General features: G+C 32.1%; 1 protein-coding gene across 1 annotated transcript in view; it reads right to left on the bottom strand.

Moving 5' to 3' along the window:
- Positions 1-7,159: 7,159 nt before the first annotated feature.
- LOC129957531 (alpha-2Da adrenergic receptor-like) overlaps positions 7,160-21,590 on the bottom strand; it is a 297,241-nt gene continuing 282,810 nt past the window's right edge. Inside the window, exon 5 of the mRNA XM_056069880.1 lies at positions 7,160-9,214. Coding sequence (XP_055925855.1) covers positions 7,254-8,996 — 1,743 coding nt within the window. The 5' untranslated portion in view covers positions 8,997-9,214 and the 3' untranslated portion in view covers positions 7,160-7,253. The remainder of the gene's footprint in view (positions 9,215-21,590) is intronic.

The following is a 21,590-nucleotide window of genomic DNA, read 5'->3' as shown; positions in this document are numbered from 1 at the left end:
TATTTATGACACAGACACATTATGAAGAAATAACGTGGCATGTGAAAATTCATGAACCTGGTCCAATATTATTATGAAACAAAGGTATTAGTGGAGGTTAGGTAGAAAATCGCTGCATCTAAAGACACTTCGATATTTAAGGACAATCGAATTTGAATACAGAGAAAAGGGTCGTAATTCCCAAGACGGAAAGAAAATGGCTAAGATCTGGGGAACTGTCACGCGAAATGCAATGACAGGAAAAATCCAAATTCTAGCTGTAGAGAGAGAATGAATAACTGCTTTTCAATGCACGAGAATGACTTGGTTACAATGGACCAGGTTCATTTGCCTTAATATTCTCAAAATTCAAGAGAATAGCGAAGTATTTACCTTTTTTGAAGATAAAAATATAAAATCAGACATTTTTTTTTATTATTATTATTTAGGGAATCACAGATATCCAATACTTGCATGATTGTTTTATATATAATAAAAACCTTTTTTTTATTGTTTTAGATATATTAAATTTGAAATGGGTGCTCCGGTATTCCCTTTAAATAACTACCATGGATTTTTTGATAGTTCTACACAGCGTCGAATCATTTTTCATAATTTCCTTTTGTATTTTACACGTTTTCATCTTACTTATGTTAAATAATTAGAATGAATGTATTTTTGTCCTTCTCAGAGTTCTTATATTCATAATGTAAGTAAGTAGCCTTTCATACATTATAAATCATCACCGTTCGCACCACTATTCACCTGATCCCTTTAAAAGTAAAAAAGGTAAGTCATATTATATTAATTAAAATAGTTTTTTAAAAAATTTATTATAAATGCCTCCCGACATGTTAACCAAAATGTACATTTTTACATTACTTTCATTTATGTTTTTCTTTCAAAAACATGTTCCTTTTAATGAATAGTTAATAAATTAATTTGAACAATAAATTAAAATTCAAAATAAAATAACGAAGCTCGAAGTTAAGAAACTAATAAATTAGAAGTTAAGAAAATAATTATTCCAGCAGTTTTTCATCTACATCGCTCATATTAATATTGTGTAGCAAGCTGACTTTTATATATCAAGAAAAGGAAAGTTCACAAATTTAAAATTTCATTACTGCAGATATCTTGTTTGTCTTGGTGACTCAATCGACTTTTAGCTCGAATTTAGGGATTTAGAAACTGAAAAAAAAAAATAAAACTATAACGGCTTTCATCTTTAGATGCAGCGATTCCTAAAGCATAGTACATAGATAATCGAGGAGTGTGACAATAGTACAAATAAATCATACATGTATTACAATGCCATAAACAGATCAAATATCTCTATTAATATTAAAACACATTAATGAATAGAAATGCAACCATTTTACAGAATGCCAGACATGGTTTTTTTTCACAATTTCTAATGTAAATGATTTTCACAAACTCAAAAGAACATAATTTACAACCAAGAATTTAATAAATATTGTCGCAAGTCTTCATACTCCATTATTAATGAACGTGCCATCGCATTATACATGGCTGTTTACATTTTGAAACTTTGGCAACTTTCAGAGTACTTTTGAAATTTTAAATGTGGTAAAACTCAGAAAATAAGGATTGGAAGGTTAATGAAATGGGATGCCCGTTCTTTACGTCAAACTTGAAGATTCTTCCAAAATGTTGCGTGAAATGCGTCTACCGATGTCTTTTTATATCAAAAACTCAGCTAGCATGATAGAAAATTATTTCATTATCAAAATTATATATCTGAATAAGAATTTCGATCCGCAACAGGCTGACAATTGAATGGCCTTTTTTTTATGTATAAACGAATTCAAAAGCTCCAAACCTGCAACAAGCATACTGCATGCATCCAATTTTGGATCCATTATCCGAGCAGGAAAACATACAAAATGCATACTTGATTTTCTCTTTTGCAAGTGGAGTTTTCCGCTTGGAGATAAAAAACTTTATCGTGTTGTTCAAATACATAAGAAAAAAAGAAAGTTGATTTTTAAAGTGAAGCGTACAGCTTCTTAGAAGAGTCATAATACTCAAAAGTCAGAGTACTTCTGAATCTACAAATTAAGTACAACAGAGATCTGTAAATGCCTTGCTTTAAACAATAAGACAATCGAATACATTTTTTTGCACGTCGCTAGATTGCCAATAATAAAATTAAATACATTTTGAAAACACTGAGAATTAAAAAATTTACAACTGTAATGCATATGCTTGAGTGAAAGCGATTCATCGGTCATTCATTATAATAAACGATCTTTACTCGCACTCACCATGCACAGAGAGGTGAATCGACTCTAACATATATAAAGTTCGTTTCAATAACGGAGTACAAAGACTTGGAACTTAACAAGTCTTCTAGCCTGAGCAACACATAGAAATTGATAACAAAAGAAGGTCAGTACTACAAATGAAGATTGTTCATAATTATTTGCAAAGATATTTTTATAATACATTGTTTTTTTTTGTTTGTTTACTTTCATTTCATAAGTTTTTTAGACATATTTAGTATAGGTCAAATCTTTAGTGAATGTAGCATTTCAGTCAGAATAAATGGGATCAATAAATTATAAATAAGTCATTTCAAAACTGTAAATATTATTTCTTATAGTTATGGAAAAAATATTTGCTTTCGCCTTACACAGAAATAAAGAAAACGTATTTGCGCGAATTATTAAATATTAAATAGTTAATGAAAACTGTGTTCGCAATTGCTTTATGCTGCACACCAGGATTGCTCGTTTAATGTGACAAATTTGCTATTTTTGAGGGCGGCGATCTCCGTTACGAACCATCTTCTTAACCGGGCGGTTGTTTTTTAGATTATTTATTAGAAAAATGCGTTTTTCGGACCAAATTAAGTTAAACAGATGGCAGCACCAGTTATTCTGTACTTTATTCCTTCTGACTTATTTGCACAGGTATCGAATCGTTTCTTGAAGAACATTGCAGTCTGCGCCCATGAACCGATTTCGAAGAAGGCATCAAGTTTAACACACATTTTACTGGAAGATGATGATACTGAGCCGCCAAAGTATGTTTGCGGCCACCAAAGGGGCGCAGAGGCGGATGCGAATCGATTGCATTCGGTAAGTTTAAGAATTTGGATTTCAGTGTAATGATGTGGCATCATCAATGCATTGCATTTCCTCAGATGCAAGAAAATTTCTTTTTTTTTTTTAAATAAAATAACTTGTTCGTTTTTACAACTGCCAAACTCTTGACAGGGTAGAAGTGCTAAGATGGACGAAACAAATAAATCTCCATTTCGATCCAAACACTAAATGTGTCTTAATGAAGCATAATTATTACCTAAATATTTCTTATGGAGCTTATCTTGGAAAAATCACTGATTAAGATCAGATATTACCAGTATTTAATAATACATTTTCCATGAGGACCGCGTCAGTCCATGTTGACTGGCTATTTTAAACTGAGGAAGATTATTTTCATCTAGTAAAAGGTTTCAAACAATTTAGAGATGTAAAAGAATGTACCTAACATTACTGCTTGATAATAAATAAGAGCAATTCAAAGATTGTTACTGAATCATGGTACAGATAAAACGAGTCCTTTCGTCAATCCTTTAAAATGTCATAAAATGATTTGATCACCAGTCCATATCAAATAGTGCTCCTTCAAATTGTACTTACATACATATATATTTACATATTTGCAAACATATACATACTGCATTTCTTATATATTCGAATTTTATAGGCTCTTCCTGTGTTTTTTTTGTTGTTGTTGTTATTGTTGTTGAAGTGTTTGATGAGGTATCTGAGGTATATTAGCAATAGTAATGCTATTGCTTCATTATGGCAATGTGTCACAGACTAAATGGAAAAGATGCCAAAAGACATGGAATTTGACATGCTCATTGCTTGATTATAAAAATAATGTCCTTACTGAATCAAATTTTTACAAGCTGAAACAATAAATATCGCGATGAAAATTTAGAAAAATAATTTCTATGTATAAAAAAAAGGAAAAATGCATTTTTCTATTCTGTGTATATTCGCGATATAAAGAAAGTGAGAGGAAAATTTTATTTTTAAAATTCTTATATTATCGGACCATTGGGTGAGAGCTCGAATGCCTTGGCAGCCCTCGCATCGCAGGAATATCAATCCTATCGGTATCTTCAAATATCAGAATTTCATGTGTCAATATATTGGGCTATCGTAACCTCTTGTCTGGATCTCGACCCAACTGGTGTTTTCGCTGATTAGGATTCGTCTGTCGGGGTTTGGGTTTTATTGAGAGATATCAAAAAAAAAAAAAAAAATCATTCGCATTTTTGTAATTTTTATCAGTTCGTCTCACATTGCCCTCCCATTTAAATTGCGTTACATACTTTTTTCTGTTTGTACACGATGGAATTTTGAAACTGAATTTCTCCTTCACTTCCTCATGTGTTAGAGTTTTCAAATTGTTTTCAATTTTATGTTCTACAAAGCAACAGACTATTTAAATTCTTTAAGAACTTAATTTTCAATTTTAAATTCAATGAATCGATCGATTCAATTATATTTTGTGTCTGTATACAGAAGGCAAAAAATGACAGAGATTTGAGAAAAAAAATGACAACAGAGATTGAAAATCTGTATCGAACTATAGATGAAAATTGAAAGTATATTTGAAATAAAAATTTCTCTACTCAGTAAAAGAATAAAAGTGTGCTTTAAAAAAAAGAAGCTTTCAACAAATGCGATTTCTATTTTATTGCCTTTTGACTTCATTCCGTTTGCCGAATCTTTTCTTTATAAAAGAATGAAAAGTCAAATTCGTTCATGATGTTACTTACATTGTTATGCATATCTTTGTTGCTGCTTTTAAAATGAGAAGTAAGCCCTCAAAGGTTACTTTTGAAGTATTCATTCCCTTTGTTTAGACTTAAAATTATTGATTCTAAATAATATTAACTTACAAATTTCGTATAAAATTTAATATATTCCCTCATCTATATATAAAAAAGTGATCAATCTAGTTTTTCGTTTGTAGTTAATAAACATTTAATCATTGTTTTAAGGGGTCATAAAATGATATATTACCTAATTTAATGTGACGGAAAGAAAAATGTATTGTTACTTCAATCTCGTAATAATAATGCAGAAATAGTGCGTTAAATTTTTTTCAATAAAACAAATTCCAAATAATAATGAGCTACAAACACATTTTATGAAAAAACTATTCTTCCCAAATTTAGTTCATTCATATAATAATTTTTCATCCACTTATTTAATGCAATGATTTGATTTTTCTTTAAATGAATTTATCAAAACACCACATTTTATTTTTCATTAAAAATGAATACATAAAATGAAAAGTTTTGAATAATAAAAGAAAGATTTGTATCATTACTGGCAACTCATTTGCGTAGCAAAATATTTGTATCATTTTTCCCACGCTTTTCCCAACTTCAATGCCGAAATCAAGAAAATGTTGCATATACATTTCAATATTCAGCAATACTTTGATTTGAACTTTAGCATTCCACATTGGGTCACTCCTGAAAAGGGTTGAGCACTACGTTTTATGTTTTATAAAATAAAATTTTCAGACTCCTAACGAGATGATAAACTCTTGGATATAGAATAAATATCTTTTCTCTTTTAAATGCGCTTCAGTGATAGACTCATATTAAACTTTAAACGAATCGGTTACAATTCTTCTGGTGGGCAGATTTCTGGCGAGTGAAACTATTAAAAAGTTATTTAAAATCGTACAGCAAATATTAAAAAGGAATGAATTTTAGAATACGTGAAAAAAATACTTGCATGTGATATTTTACAATGAGAATAAATGATTATTCTCTTTTATGAATATTGCAGTATTTTTGAAATAATGCTCGAGATTATATTATCGTACTTAACTTTCATTAAAACTATTCTTATATTAGTTGAAACTTAACATGAATAAAAACTTCTTAGTATTCAATTTAATCTTTAATGACCATCCATTAAAAACTTTCTCAAGATTATATTTTTGTATCACTGTCATTTCATTACAATCTGAGAAAAAAATTCCTCTCGCAGCATGCGCCCTTCCTTAAAATAAAACTAAATAAGCCACATCTGAGAATGGAGTCTAACCATAAATTCATTTCGATTTAACAAACTGTATGGAAACATTTTGGCTGATCCATTTTGCTTGAAATGGATTGTTAAAATTTACCTGAACGGCGTTATTCCAATATTTTGTGATATGCAGAGATATGAGTGACTCTCTTTTATAAATGTGCCTTGAAAATCGGCTAATTCTTATCAAAAGGCGCCATCACATGAATGTTGGACTGCTTTTCTAGCGACGTCATCCCATGTGAGAAATTTCGAAATGTCGAAAGAAATGAGTATGCGTCGTCATGCCTTTGAGTGAAACAATTGCGATCATTTAATGCCATGAATTCCTCCAAACAGATACAGTATGCTGCCCGCCAAGTTCGTCGAGAGATATTATTGAAGCAGACATTTGCAGCCGATGGCGAATGAGAATCTTATCCTTTTGAATGATTGCATTCATTTTTATACAAATTAGCGGATGTCATGGATCAGTTATGCTCACATGTATATGATTACAGTCGCTACTTTACATGATGTACACTCAATTCCAAATAGATTTCTTTATCTGATTTCAAATGAGGATTCAATTAATAAATTTTGACAACAAAGGCTGGATGATCTCATTCACATGTAATAACGCTTCTAAAACTAAAGTCCAATATTCACTTGATCGCACCTTATATATTTGAAATAATTATAGCATTTAAACTCAAACAAATTTCATGTATAATTTATAGATACCTAATTATTTTTAAGAACTCCAGGCACTTTCTTGTCTTTGGCAAAATGGAAGACAAGATAATTAGTATTAAAATTCACAACAATTTATTATTCTTTCTATTTAGAGAACCAGCTGATTTTTTCAATAATGACTTTACAAAGAATAAATATCAGAAAAAGTTGTGGTCAAGCACTCATATAGAGAACACGATGACGAACAATGACGATGAGTGAAATATATATATATATCCATTAAGTGTGAAAAAAGGAAACCTTAGCAACACGACCAACATCAGCAATCTTAATATTTTCTGTAGTAAACTGACACAGATATATATTTATATATGTATATATGACTTAGAAACTAATCAAAATTTCGAGTGATAGCATTTCAGCCATTTTGTTCATATTTATTTTGACGCTACCTTAAAGAGTTCAGAACACATTGGGAAATTGCGCTTATTCAACATGAATGGTTCACTTGAACAGTATCTTCCTGAAAGCTTTCCGAAAGTCCCTATTGAAAATAGTGTAAATAATGGGATTCAATGCTGAATTGCAGTAGCCTAACCAGAATGCTACTGCAAATCCTGTAGGGCCAATGTCACAAGCTTTGCACAGTGCTTCTAGCACATACAACACAAAGAAAGGTAACCATGCAAGTATGAAGGAAGCCATTATGAGTCCCAGTATGAGAGTAGCACGTCGCTCCTTGGCCTTTGCTATTCTACGTTTTTGCCTTTCGGCTTCTGTGGTGGGTTGTCTTTTGGGAATCTCCTCCAACTGCGTCTTGACTTTTTTCTTTTTCTTTTTCTTACCAGGTTTCGTTTCCTCCCCCATTTCGCTGACGTCTTCTTCTGACCTACCTAAATCAGCGAGTGATAAGGTGGACCCAAAAGGAGACTTCAAGAACTTGGGAGCTTTGAGCAAAGATGTCCTTCTCCCCTGTGGTTCTTTAACGAACAAATGTCTCTTTTCCGAAGAGGCGACATCGTTGTCCTTTTTGTCAATGTTCGACGACGAAGACTTGCACAAACTGTTAGTTTCCGAAAGAATGTCTTCTTTGAAGGTGACTCTTTGGCTCTCGACCTCCGGACTGTGCCGGACAGTGGGCGTGGCTTGTTCATCTTCCTTGGATAGGCCTTCATCAGAGTTCTCGATGACAATCTCGGGCGCTTCGATGAAGACAACAGGAGATGCACTAACTTCAGACCTGGTCCCGTTGCTTTCCGGTATCTTGGGAAGCTCCGGGATCGGTGAAAAAGCCTCAAAGTCCTTGGATCTGTCCGGAGGACTGGCATTGCTGAAGCTCGTGCACGTGGTCGTTGTCGTGGATTTATCCTTGATCGGGTCATTGGTGAGTTCTGTCGCCACTGACGCCGCTTTCTGTTTCTTTTTCAGGTGTCTGCGTGCTCTGGAGCGTGCTGCCACGAAGATCCTGCAATAAACGAACACCATGACGAAGGCGGGAACATAGAAGGAACCGAAGGCCGAATACAACACGTATCCTACGTCGTCGCTCAGCAAGCACTCCGGGTAGTTGGAGGGCTTCTCCGGTTTCTTCCAGCCAACCAGAGGTGGCAGGGATATAATGGCAGACAGCACCCAGACCCCGCAGATCATAGCCAGGGACCGCCGAGGAGTCCTCTTCCTGAGGTACTCAACAGCGTGCGTGACCGACCAGTACCGGTCCAGGCTGATAAGGCAGAGGCTATTGATGGAGGCCGTGCACAGGAAGACATCCAGAGCTGAGTGGATTTCGCACCAGATGCGCCCGAAGATCCAGTAGCCCATCACTTCCTTGGCCAGCGAGAACGGCATGATGATCAGACCAACCAGGAAGTCTGACACTGCCAGAGAGGCAATGAACCAGTTCTGGACCGTCTTGAGCGCCTTCTCGGTGGCGATTGCGATGCAAACCAGCATGTTCCCCACCACGATCAGGATCATGATCACCGTCACGAAGAATGACGTCAGAATGATCCCCAGGTGGGAGTAACCGCTGGGATACACCGACCCGTCCCACTCCGCGGAGTAGTCGTCCACAGATCGGTCTCCGTTCTGCCATGGGAACGAATAGTTCTGATCAGTCCTGTTCTCGCTCGAACCATTGAGGGCCTGGCGGAAGAGTTCGTAATCGATGGAAAAAGCACTGTAACTGCCGTTTCCGCTCATCAAAAGTGAATCGCCGCTGCTAACGTTACTGTTCGTGTCTTCCATTATTGGCTGGATTTGTCTAAGGAAAACTCAACCGGGAGGATTTTTATGAATCATTCCTTGCCGCCACAAGTTAGCATAGATAACGAAAAAGGTGTGGGAGGAATTCGTTCTTATCTCCGCTTGTAAGCCAGGTACTCGTAGAGCATAGTCTTTCGCTTCAGGTGTCTATAATTGCAGTGGCCTCTGGTCTGGGGGGAACAATTCCTCTTTTCCACCATCTAAAACGAAAAGAGACTGTGAGTATGGTATGATTCATACAGCAAAAATTACAAGAAATATCTATTTTGAATAATTTTCTATACGTAACGATGCGTTTCTAAACACACAAAAATGAAATTTAGCATATAAAAGAATATGGAGGAGGTCACTCAAAATAACTGAAGCAAATACAGATGTAAATATCCTTTTTGAATAGGAAGAAAGAATTTGAACACAATACAGAAGGAAGCTCACATGCACAACGCACTCAAACATTTTCAACTGAATCGTATTTAATTCACAATACCAAATAACGTAAATGCTGTCAGAATATTTATTTTCTTTAAACAGTGAAAATTATCTTTAAGACTCCCTAGGCTCATTTATAAAAAGAACTCATTTTTCCTCTAGGACATGAAAAAAAATTATGTTACAAAATACATTTGTTCTATTAGAAATTTGTTGCTGGATCTTATAGGTGCATAATATTTAGAATAATGAAGAAAATTCAGAATTGTATCCTTTAAACTAATTTGGCTGATAGTCACTGCGATCATCGTTTTGGCAATTCAATGTCATAGAAAGAGGGGAGATTATAAAAGGTGAATTCCTATTGAACGGGGTGAAATATTAAGTTAAATTGCTATTTCATAGAGATTGCTGTGGAGCCCAATATAAATAAACACTCACAGTCAACGAAAAAAAAATATCACAGATGAATGAAGTTAGCTGGATCATAATATCTCATTCATAAGTATATACATTTTATAATGTATAAGAAACCAGTAGGAATATTCTTCCCTCCATTTTCTAGTATACCAAACCATCATGATGCATTTTGTGCTTCAAAATACAGTGAAGTATGGATTGCCTTCTTTCCCGTCTGCTTTGTAAAAAATTTGATACAAAATTACAATATTTATTGTAAATCTATTTTATTTCTTCCGTCTGACTACATTTCTGTAGGTTTTCATGGACAAATTAAAAGGTAGATTATCAATGTAGTCTAAGGTAAATAGAAATAAAAGGCAATTTACGGTTTTCATTTAAACGTCTTTAGCATTTCAATATTACTGCATGTAAAGACCTACTACTACTACATGTAGCAGTATTTGAATACATTAAACTGCTACATGTAAATTTTGACAATTAAAACATTTTATCTGAAATCAATGCATGGGTTATTTAATGTTTCAATGAAACTGAAAATTTTAAATAGGGTTAAAACTGTGTTGTTTTAAATTACCTTTTATTAACAAATGGATCAATGGAAAGTGTTTCGGAATGGATTTTGTCTTAATATATTCGCTCAATATATGCATTTTTTAAATAGAAAATTTGGGCTTCTATAGACCCATTTATTAAAAATAAGCTGAAAATGAAGTTTCTCGCCTTTATACACAATTTTTATTTTTTTAGTGCACTTTATTTCTAAAAAGCTCTTTGCAATTTTGGTTCAGAATATTCTAATAAAAATTTACTTTTATAAATCATTTATGAACGCTCGTATTAAGTGTTTTGTACATTATCATTGAAATGGTGATTGAAAATTGTTAAAGAAAGATTAGTTCTTGATTTGAAGTATTGGTAATTAAAAAAGAATAACGATTTTAATGATATTCAATACATAAATGAAAATTGACTAAAATTAATTCTATTGTTTACAAACAGCTATAATTATAACGGAATGATATACACGAAATTCGATATTGCGTTTTTATTCCAAATTTGTAGATTTCTCTCAAAATTTGAAAGAAATCCATTCCTGACAGTCCTTGTATAAGTGGAATAAAAAATTACAAAACGTAATGAACAGGAGAGTTGTAATCATTTTATAATTCCAGCAATTAAAATATAGACGTATTCTAAATTTTTAACTAAACCTCTGAATGGAGTGACCGTTTGTCTGTATATACATTCTCATGAATGTTCATACATAACTCAAAAAGTAATGACTCAGATAAATAAAATTAATTATTTGATATTATTACTAAATAACAGTTCTGTTTCAAATTTTGATTTCAATGGATCGAGAAAAAAACATTTAATATACATACTCGTTTTATTTCACAAAATTATGAAGCACAAAACCCTTATGTGAGAGATCGAAAATAAAAAAAATCTGAGCACACGTAGCTTTCCTGGCTTTTCCAAAAATCGCAATTTTTATGCGGGTTTCGATAGAAATAAGATTTTTATAATAGAATCTGAGACGTTTTCGAAGAGGATACTTCCTCTAGTTAATATCTATTGTGAATAATTCGGTAATGTGTAGAACAAAATTTCGATTAATAAAAATACAGAAAATAATTTTATGGTGTTTTTCCAAAGCTTACAGGTCCGCTTGAAATATTACAATATTTTTTTTTTCATTTAATCATTTCTTTTCATAAATAGAAAAATATCAATAAATTTTGCTGAAATTATTTTCACAGCGGTTTGAAAGCCACTGTACCTTTAAAAAATGATTTTAAAAAAATTGAGTTCAGACAGAAAGCATAGAAGATTCACATCCAAAATCTCAAACCTTCAGAAAATTGTCAATAAGAAACATGAAGCGATTCCAATTTAAATGGAATTCCAGTTTTACATTGCAGCTTCCGTTACATTTGAATAAATACGAAACAATAAAACGTATTCGAAGAATAAATTATGGAAAACTAATACTAAACCAGAAACACTGAATTTTGAAAAAGAAGCAAAAGAAGCAAGCCAAAAAGTTCTTTCTATTTTCTTATTAATCTTACATAAATATAAAAAAAAATGTTCATATTCTCAAAAAGTGGACGTATAATGTACTATTTGTGAAGGAAAAAAAAAATCATCCCTCGATGGGATCGAAGTATATCTTTGGGCGTGATCTTCCGCAAATACGAAATCGCGTTGCAATCGAAATCCATTCGCTCTCGGGGGGGGGGGGGGAACAATAACAAATGCATTCTTTTCTACGTTGCACATAAAAATCGATGGTTCTCAGGTTTTTAAAATGCTGCAGTTTGACATGCATTCAACATGCATTACAAAAAGCTTCACTTCCATATTAAATATTTCTTAGATGCCCATTGAAATATTCATAGCTTTTATCGAAACCTGGTTGGGTAAACATATAAAAATAGATTTGTGGAGTGCGTTACCGTAAATACATAAAATATTTATAAGAAACAGACAGCGATATAGAAATTTCAAGCATTTAGGAAAAGCGGGAAAGAAATTAATAATAGATGACTCTGGCCATCTCTGCTTACAGAAAAAATATGAATGCTTAAGTGTATCGGGCAATATACAGGGCTAAACACAAAAAGATTACATACTTTTTGTGAATAAATCACGTCTTAAAATATTAGGATGAAGTGGAGAAACATTTTGATGGTTTTGAGATCCCCCTTTTTTTCCCTTAAAAGAAATTGTTAAAGCCATCAAAGGATTCTATCCAGAAATTTTAATAAATCATTTCGTTTCGGATCTCCCTCAGTAAGAAAAAAAAATTGAACTATGCCAATATGTTTCAAAAGTTCGTCCGCCTATGTCCAAAATTAATTTAATAAAATTATTACTTTAATTAATTTAATGAAAAAATTAGGCATGTAGTTTCACTACCACAATGGAAAAGCTATGAAAATGATCTGTCGGTCTGTTGATTGGTGGATATGAAAATGTCATTGTTGAAAAATGAGACAAGCAGTTTGAATGGCATTTGCTACTTGGTATGAACATCAAAGTTGTAAATCTCTGTTAAAGTCTAACACCTAGCAAATGAGAGGGAAGATATTCATTGGCAATCTCGGCTATCTTCAATACGAGCCTTAACACACAAATCGCCATACTAACAAGCATAACTATGAAAATTTAACTGTTTTTTTTCCGTCTTTGCACAGGTTTTTCTGCATTAATTCGGATCCATATACTTCCTTCCATATACTTAAATGTCATAATATGCCGTGGCATATCAGTTCTCTTTCTTTTGGTTCAGGAATGCCTTGGCTCAGTGAGCATCGACTCCGGGGTTAGAGGACATCTGATTTGAATACGAATCCGAAATTCTAGGACAAAATTGAGTGAATTTACTAACCCAATAGCTAAAATTTTCCAAGAGAATGTTTAACATCTGACGGTACATGTGTTTAGGATATGAAAAAAAATCGACTATGTTCATTATTGAAATGAAACAAAGCAGCTTTATCTTCTTCTTTCAAAAATTAATAATTAAAATAACTGGTGTTGTTTGTTAAACAACCATATAAAATAAATAATGTTATGCATAAAATGTTTCAACTTTTTATAACATTATTATACATATGTTTAAACTTTCCGATGACACAATGTTATCTGTATTTGAGGTGCCATATTCTTCATTAAAGGTCAAGTAAATAAATAGATTATCCCAGTAAAAAAAAGGGCTACCCATTTTTCTTCTTTACTTCTTTCCTTCTATATATAAACAGTCTAGAAGAAGTAACAACGACGTGCTTTGAGAATTTCCAGGAATATATTTTGAACGAAACAGAAATGCAACACAATTCTTGTTAAGCTCTTTATGCATTCAAAATGCAACTGTTGCTAAATTTTGTGTGTTGACAGTGAAATTTAGTTTTATCACAAAATAAAACAAATACATAATATGTAAAATGGAACAAATTGTTTAGTACAATATTTATTAAAAATTAAGATAACTTTATCATTATTTATTAACTTACTAATATTTAAAAATAGAAGTTACACTGAACTTTCAGTTTATCTGTAAAATGAGCAACAACATTTTTCAAAAATTTCATTTTAAAGCAATAGATTTTATTATTAAATATCATATTATTAAATTTATTAGTTTAAATACAGCCTGTTTAACAGAGTTCCATTTGAAAGCTGCGTAATAAAGGAAAATAAAAATCTGCAATACAATTGCTTACATATCCACTTATTGATTTTAACTCATATCATGAACTGTAAATATTTTCGATAATCTTGCTTTGTAAAGATATATTACAAAGAATGCATTTTCAGTAAAATTTGTTTTCCTTTTCTGCATATTATAAAGCAACATCAATATTTCCCTTAAACAGCAAACCCCCTTGTATAAAATAAAATGCTGGTATCATTTCTTGTGAAACCATCGTTTTTAAAAGAATCTTTTCATTACCGTCTTCGTGCATTTCATATTACAAAAAATTTTGATAACGCATGCATTAATTATAATGTCTTCAAAAGCGTGAAAGAAACTAGACAGTTCCATATCTTCATCATTTTTTTAAATCTCTCTCTGATGCTGCCATTTTTCATGTCAGCCGATTTTATTGGATAAATGAGAAAAGAAATGTGCTTAAATAACAATTTGTAAAATAATACTAAAAATGTTGCCTGAAAACTTCAGAAAGTAAAAATTATGTTCTGCAATATGAAAAGTAAATATCACTCAAATATTTTTAAATGTAATAATTATAAAAAAATAAAATAAAATAAATCATGAAATGAAATTCCAATTAACAAATGGTGACTCAAAAATAATTAACATTTTAGAATTTATCTTTTTTTTTAGAATTTACAATTTATCAATCATTTTAGAATTTTCTTATCATAGAGCAGTATATTACAATTTCTTTTAAATATCATTATTTTAGTATTTATTTCCTTTAGAACTTATCCTTTAGAACTATAATCCAGTCCCAAAGACCTGGTTAAAAAGTATGTACTATAATACTGATATATATTTATTGAGTTCACAAGTTATTCTGAAGAAAGGCCAAAGTATCTTTATTTTTCCCTTTCTTTCTGTATATATATATATATATATATATATATAGTTACTATATATTATCGATTGCCAACAGTAAAATGTAAATAAATTACATACAGCCGCCTGTTACACCTTCAGACTACTTCATTGAACGCTTTTACGTTGAACTCGATTCAGCGCTTCGCTAAATAACGAATCTGCCAGTTATTCCAAAAACTCAGAGGAAAGATGTTAAAGAAACAGGTATCCACAAAAATGCATTTTATATTATTTAAAACTGAAAAAAGGTAAACAAATGTAAGCATATCATCACCTTTTTAATGATTTGAATTATTATTTTATTCGCCTGCAATGTTTTCTTTATGTTCAATAAATATTTTTAATGTAACGCATCATTTGTAACCATTTTTCATGTTATGAAATTCACACTCATGTATCAAAACATTCAATCGTGTGATTTTGCCAATGTTTGAATTAAGATTTTAAAAAAAGCTTCCTTTGGTTTTTTATTCCGAGGTAGGAAGCATCCTAGTATGCCTACTATTTGATTTTGCGCGTTGCAATTTTTTTTTAAACTTACTCATTTAAATTCATGTTTTTCTGTTCTATCAAATAACAACGTGAACTTTTTTTTCAAATATATACTGTAGATTAATGTTCAACAACCTAAAAAGTCAATCTGGGCAAGCAAACTGATCGCCAAAGGCGGCTTATTTCAAAATAAAGCATGATACAATCATCTATTTTTAATTTCTCTATCACATCGTTCGCTTAGTTGCCTCAGAAGAATAAAAAACGCAGCTCTTTTTTCATGAGATCCGATACAATGCATTTCTCGAGCCAGCAACACGATTTAACTTCCGACAAAAGAAATCGTGGCTGTGCGGTGAGATCATTGCTTTATGGGCCGGATAATGCTTCGCTTTCTTCCAGATTCCCCATCGTTATCTCTAATAGCTCCTGCGGGAATTTTCCAGGGGCAGAAATTCGATTTTTCCAGGTGAAGAGTTACATAAAGTCACGTGGTGGCATCCCCCTCCCTCCGAAATGTTGGTGGGTGCTCTTGTTGATATCTTATCGCTGTTTTTGGAACTGCAGTTGCTCTTCATTAAATTCTCTCGATTGTCGTCATTTGGAGAAAGTTTGGAATGAAATGAGTGAACATCTAAAAGAGATAAGAAATGTTAAATAAAAGTTCAGCGGGATTGTTCTCCTCTCGACTCAAATATAACTCTCCCTGTGCTCATTTTTGACCTCTTTTGTGAACCCACATTTTGATGCAAATCTACGTCTTTGATGTCAGTCACACATCCGATTAAGTTTTTGGATATGCTCCAATTTTCAGTGCTAAGTACTGTTCATTTCAGGAACTCAAGATGGATTTTCGATCATTTTATCCAGACGATGAGTGGCAGGCACTGGGTAAGATGAGCTTACTTCGGGAGTTCTTTGTTGGATATTTACCTTCGTTCCGTTAGATATGCTTTCTTTCAGTACCCTTTTTACCCTTTATTGGTGTGAACCATGTCCTTCTAATTTAATTTGGAACTTGTGCATTTATTTGTAATCATTCGCAGTTACTACAACACCTGATTTCGCTGTAATCAGAATTTATTATGTTGATAAACAAAATGAAAGCATCTTCCTCAGATTTCATCGCACCCGTACTTGGTGAAATGATTTGCAATGGATTTCCATATCTGAGAATAGCCAGTCAGAAGACACATTTGATCCGCAGTTTGATGAATAACAAAAATTGTGTTCGTTAAGTGACCTTTCAATCCATTTATCACTTTGCATTTTTTATTTATTTATTGTGTCCTCATTCGTGCCGATGACAAACAATTTGTAGATAAACTTTGATAGAAATCTTCAATATGAATGCGAACACCTTATTCAAATATGTTTTCTGGTTGATAGAAGAATCCTTTGGATAGACATAGATTGGATTACTTATGCATTATTATAGAAACAAAGCAGACAGCATAAAAAGGGTGTAACTGATCCGGATCATAGATATTCATTCCAAAGCTAAGAATATGAACTCAACAGCTTACTCATTTGTAGAGAAACATATCTAAAGACATTGATAATAATACAATTAGTATTTTCTTCAATCCGAGTCAGCTTGCATAAAAGTGACATCGATATGTGGTGCAAAAGTATTATTATTATTTGTAATAAGAGGTAATATAAATAAAAGTATATTAGGATGTAACTAATGACACAAATATAGGTTTCAAAGAATACAGAATGGCTTCAATCATTCTGCACGTTCGCGGAAATCTGAGCGTGATAGCTCAAAAACATATAACTTCTTCTAAACGCATAATGATAGATTCTGTAGTGTACATTAGGTAATCTTGTAAACAAAATTACATATCTCCATACCCCTCCCCCCTTTTATACTACAAAGCACAAAATGATAAATGGAATTTAATATGTAAACCTGTCGCTAAAATGTTAATTCAGTGCCAAATTTTGTTTCGAACTCATAGGGGAAAAGGCGACAGTAATGCCTACTCGATTTTCTTCATTATACTTCGAACACTCATAGGCGAGATTAAATTCTAAACATCCGTCTCATTGTTCAAGGTGCACGAAGTATGAATGGAGAAGGATACTGTCATCGACGTTAATTTCTTTTCGAAGGGATATCCATGTTTCACTTCCATGAATCCGCAATAACCTCTAAATTAAATCTTTCTACCAGTCTGTCCACTCATAGCCGGTCTTTCTATTATGGATGCGTAAAATACTATAAAAGTATTAAATAAATACTGTAAAAGTTAGATACATGAAATTTATAAATTATTTTATACATTTAAATTGTATAGTATTGTAAGATTTAGATTAAGTATGTATGAAATGATATCTCTTAATCTAATTTAAATCCTAATTAATTTCTTATTTTTTATCTTAAATGAGTCTATGCGAATTTATTCTAGAATTTTTCTCATTTCCTGATCCAAACCCAACTTTTATTTAATTATTTCTAACACGCGCTCTAAAAAACTGCTGACACTTTAAATTTTCACGCTTCAAGCGAAGTGATAAACCCAAGAAGGAAGAAGTCCTCATGTGTCGCGATGTAAACAGATGCGTTTTTTCACCGATCATTCCATTGTACAAATCATGCTCTCCCGTGGAAAAATAAATCGAGGTTGAATCCAAATTGGCTTCCTTTTGGTTATGCTTCAGTAAAGTTTTGCGTCTGTCCGCTCGCACGAACAAGAATTCAATCAAACAACAAAGGAGACGGATGAAGGCTTATGACCAAATTTGCGATATACTTCAAATTCCGGATGTCATCCGCCAAACAGTTTGCTTATTTGTGAGTGAATCGAAAGCGCAAGTCAAAAGAAGGGCAGTTCATCTCTATTCCCATCTGAAAATGTATATCCCATGTTGGGCACACAATAGGCCAAATAAAAGGGATCAAAAGACATCCCAGATGTGCTCCATTGTGTTACGAAGCTATACATATATTATGTCTTTATACGAGAAAAGTGATGGGCTGGTGGCGAAATCCTTTGATTTTTAATTCGCTGTTGCTGTAGTATAGCAGAAAGAAACTGAAAAGAACTACTTGATGAATAATTAAACTTGTTTCTTACAAAGGTATTATATTTAAGTTTGAATAACTTATATTATTATGCTCTGAGACAGGAAAAGAATTTGTAATAAAGAATGATATCAGCTTTAATTCTTTTAAATGTAACAAAGAAGTATCCAGCGAATTTTGACTAAAAGCAGAAAGATATATAATATAATTCATAAAATATTCAATAGAACGTGAGAAAAAAAAATTTATTCCCTGCAGTAAAAAGGAAATAAAAGTATATGATCCTCATAATGTTAAGAAATATCTTTAAGAGTGAACTTTTTTTTTTTCTTCAACAAAATGAAGTAGTAATATATATATATATATATATATATATATATATATATATATATATATATATATATATATAACAAATTCAAACAAAGGTCAGTGAAAAATAAGCAAATGTCAGATGGATGTTTCGTGAAAATTATGATTTAAGACGGAGGCAACTCATTGCATGCTTGAATGTCTCCTATTTTTTTTAATTCTCTCACGCATGAAGGACCCTAGTAGAAAATAGTGTTGAAAATTCCAAATCGAATCTGGAGATTTTGATGAATCTCCAGTTTCAGACAATCTCTGAATACTAAAAGCCATTTTTTTAGTCTTGCGCTTGTCTTCTTTAAGTCGACCCAAAAAATAATTCAAAACGCTTTGAGCCACAAGCACGGCATTTGATACAAGGTATTTACAATCATTTTATTGTTTTCTATCAGAATTTTAACAATATCCATTAACAAAATGTTAGTCTGCTTCTGCCATACAGGTAAGAATGATCATTACAAAACGTTAAGAGTTGGATAGATAAAATCTGGCATATCATTTTATTTCATTTTGAGCCAAATCCATCCATTGACTGATTGCCTGCCGACACGTACATTCTCGTGCATGTAAACGTGACAACTAATAAAAGCAACGACATGGATAGATAAAATTTGGCATGCGATCGTGCTACAAAAATTGTATCAAATTTCGGTGTCAATCGGTCCACAAAAATGCATTTTGTGTTTCCTTCATTATGCTTCGAAGCATTAGGCATTCAGGCAAGGGATTCTGAAAATTAAAATCTGAGCATTCACGGCCAAAGTTTTCATTTTTGTCTCCGTTTACAAAATTTCTTGAATCGTGAAAAAAATGAATAATAATGACGATCTCAAGGTTCTTTTGGCTACGTGTTTAGTTAATAACATCCACCAATAAAGGTCTGATCCTGAAGAATGAAAAAATGTAACATAGAAAAAAGGAACAATCTGAAACTCACAAAGTCAGTTTGATAAAAAAAAAAAAAAAAAAAAAAAAAAAATGTTTTCTATTCTATGAAAAAAAAAATTCTTCATTTCTTAGTTATCAAGGCTTTAGAATTTATTTTGCAAAACAAATCTGCTATATATCAAGACTTCCATTATATATCTATTTATTACCCATTAAATATCTATGATCATTTACAATGAATAAGAGAACTGCTGAATTTTTATTGTAAAGGGGATCGATTTAACGCGTTTCAATCGCATTCCATATGATCTCCAATCCTGTACGGAAACCTGAAATTTTACCAACAAAGGAAAACAATTTTCTCCATCTTCCATTCCAACATTTTATGACACATTATCCAAAAGTCTTCATTCTCGATATCAAAAGAAAAAAAAAAGACACCATAGATAACCGTTATTTATGACTACTGCACATGACGCGGAGGTGGATATCACTCATTTTCAGAACGGAGAGGATTGGCGAAGGATCGTTGCTGACGATGTTTAACGTAATGAGACTTGTACCTAATTTTCCAATGCTTCCAAATTTAAATCTCTCATTACCGCGGTTGCAGTGATAGAGGATCATTAACTTGTGAAAAGTGAAAGGCGTTCCGTTGACCTCCTCATTCGGAATCTAATGATCTTGCGGGGATGGATGCGGACATTTGGCTAGCGGTTTCGGTGCGGAAGGATTTCCATTTCAGCTTCAGGAGTTCGCTGTTTCGGCGCCAAGCATATTCGAAGATCGTCTAACAGTGTTAGTGAAAAATAGGATAGTAAATTCAGAATACACTTAAATGATATAAAAGAGGATTTTGAAAAACATAGTGTATTTGAAAGTAGATTTTTTAAATTTTGATTATTTTTTAGTCTTTATATCATTGTTCTTTGTCATAGATGTTATGGAATTGCGAAATGACTTTTTTGAAATTCAATACTAAATAATACCTCGTTTATTGAATAAAATTTTAATGACGATAATTTTCTGTTTCCTAGCCACATAATAATTTTTTTAAACTTATTACCAGATATTGCCATTGGTTCCAGATTCAAAATTAAATTAACTTGTAATTTGATATATAACTCTTTTTAGAATCTAATGAAGTGTATTCATATTTAAAATCACACGATTATACAAAATTTCTAAACCAAAAGAAGGATAGAGAGAATCCAGTAAAATAAAAAAATGTATAAAAGCATCATTTATACCAATTTATTACACTGAATAACTAAATAATATTAGAGAGTTTTTAATATTATTTTATATGACTTCTGTGCAGTTCGAAGTTTCCATCTGAAAATGTCCATTCATTAGCAGCACATATATAAGGAAGAAAAACAGTAAATGACAATGAAACAAATGAAGTTAAATATAGGTGTGAAATAAAAAGTGGTAGTTTCATTGTCTTACAGATTTTATAGTTTACAAAAACTCTTTTGGCCATAAGCCACGCAATCATAAATAAAAAATAATATTCCTGAATTCAATCGAATAAGCGGAACTCGAAATAAATTATGTTCGTGAAATACAATTTGTTATAGATTTGATTAACATTTTGCATGCTACATACAGGTTATTTCGGTTCAGACCTACAAAATGGTGAGGCAAATATCCGCTCACTCTAAAACACCCTATATAACTTCATTTACTCAGTTTAAATAGTTAAGGAATTTTAGATTACAATGTTCCAAAGTAAATGCTTTTAAATCACACATTTCTAATAGCAGTTTATTATTTAGCATATCCTTTGTTAAATATAAAGCCTTAAAATCTTTGATTTCTTTCTTATATAAATTAAGAAAAGTTC

Source organism: Argiope bruennichi, chromosome 11, assembly GCF_947563725.1.
Source record: "Argiope bruennichi chromosome 11, qqArgBrue1.1, whole genome shotgun sequence".
Taxonomy (NCBI): Eukaryota; Metazoa; Arthropoda; class Arachnida; order Araneae; family Araneidae; genus Argiope; species Argiope bruennichi.
The sequence above is the reverse complement of the archived record's forward strand: the minus strand, read 5'-3'. Positions and strand labels throughout refer to the sequence as shown.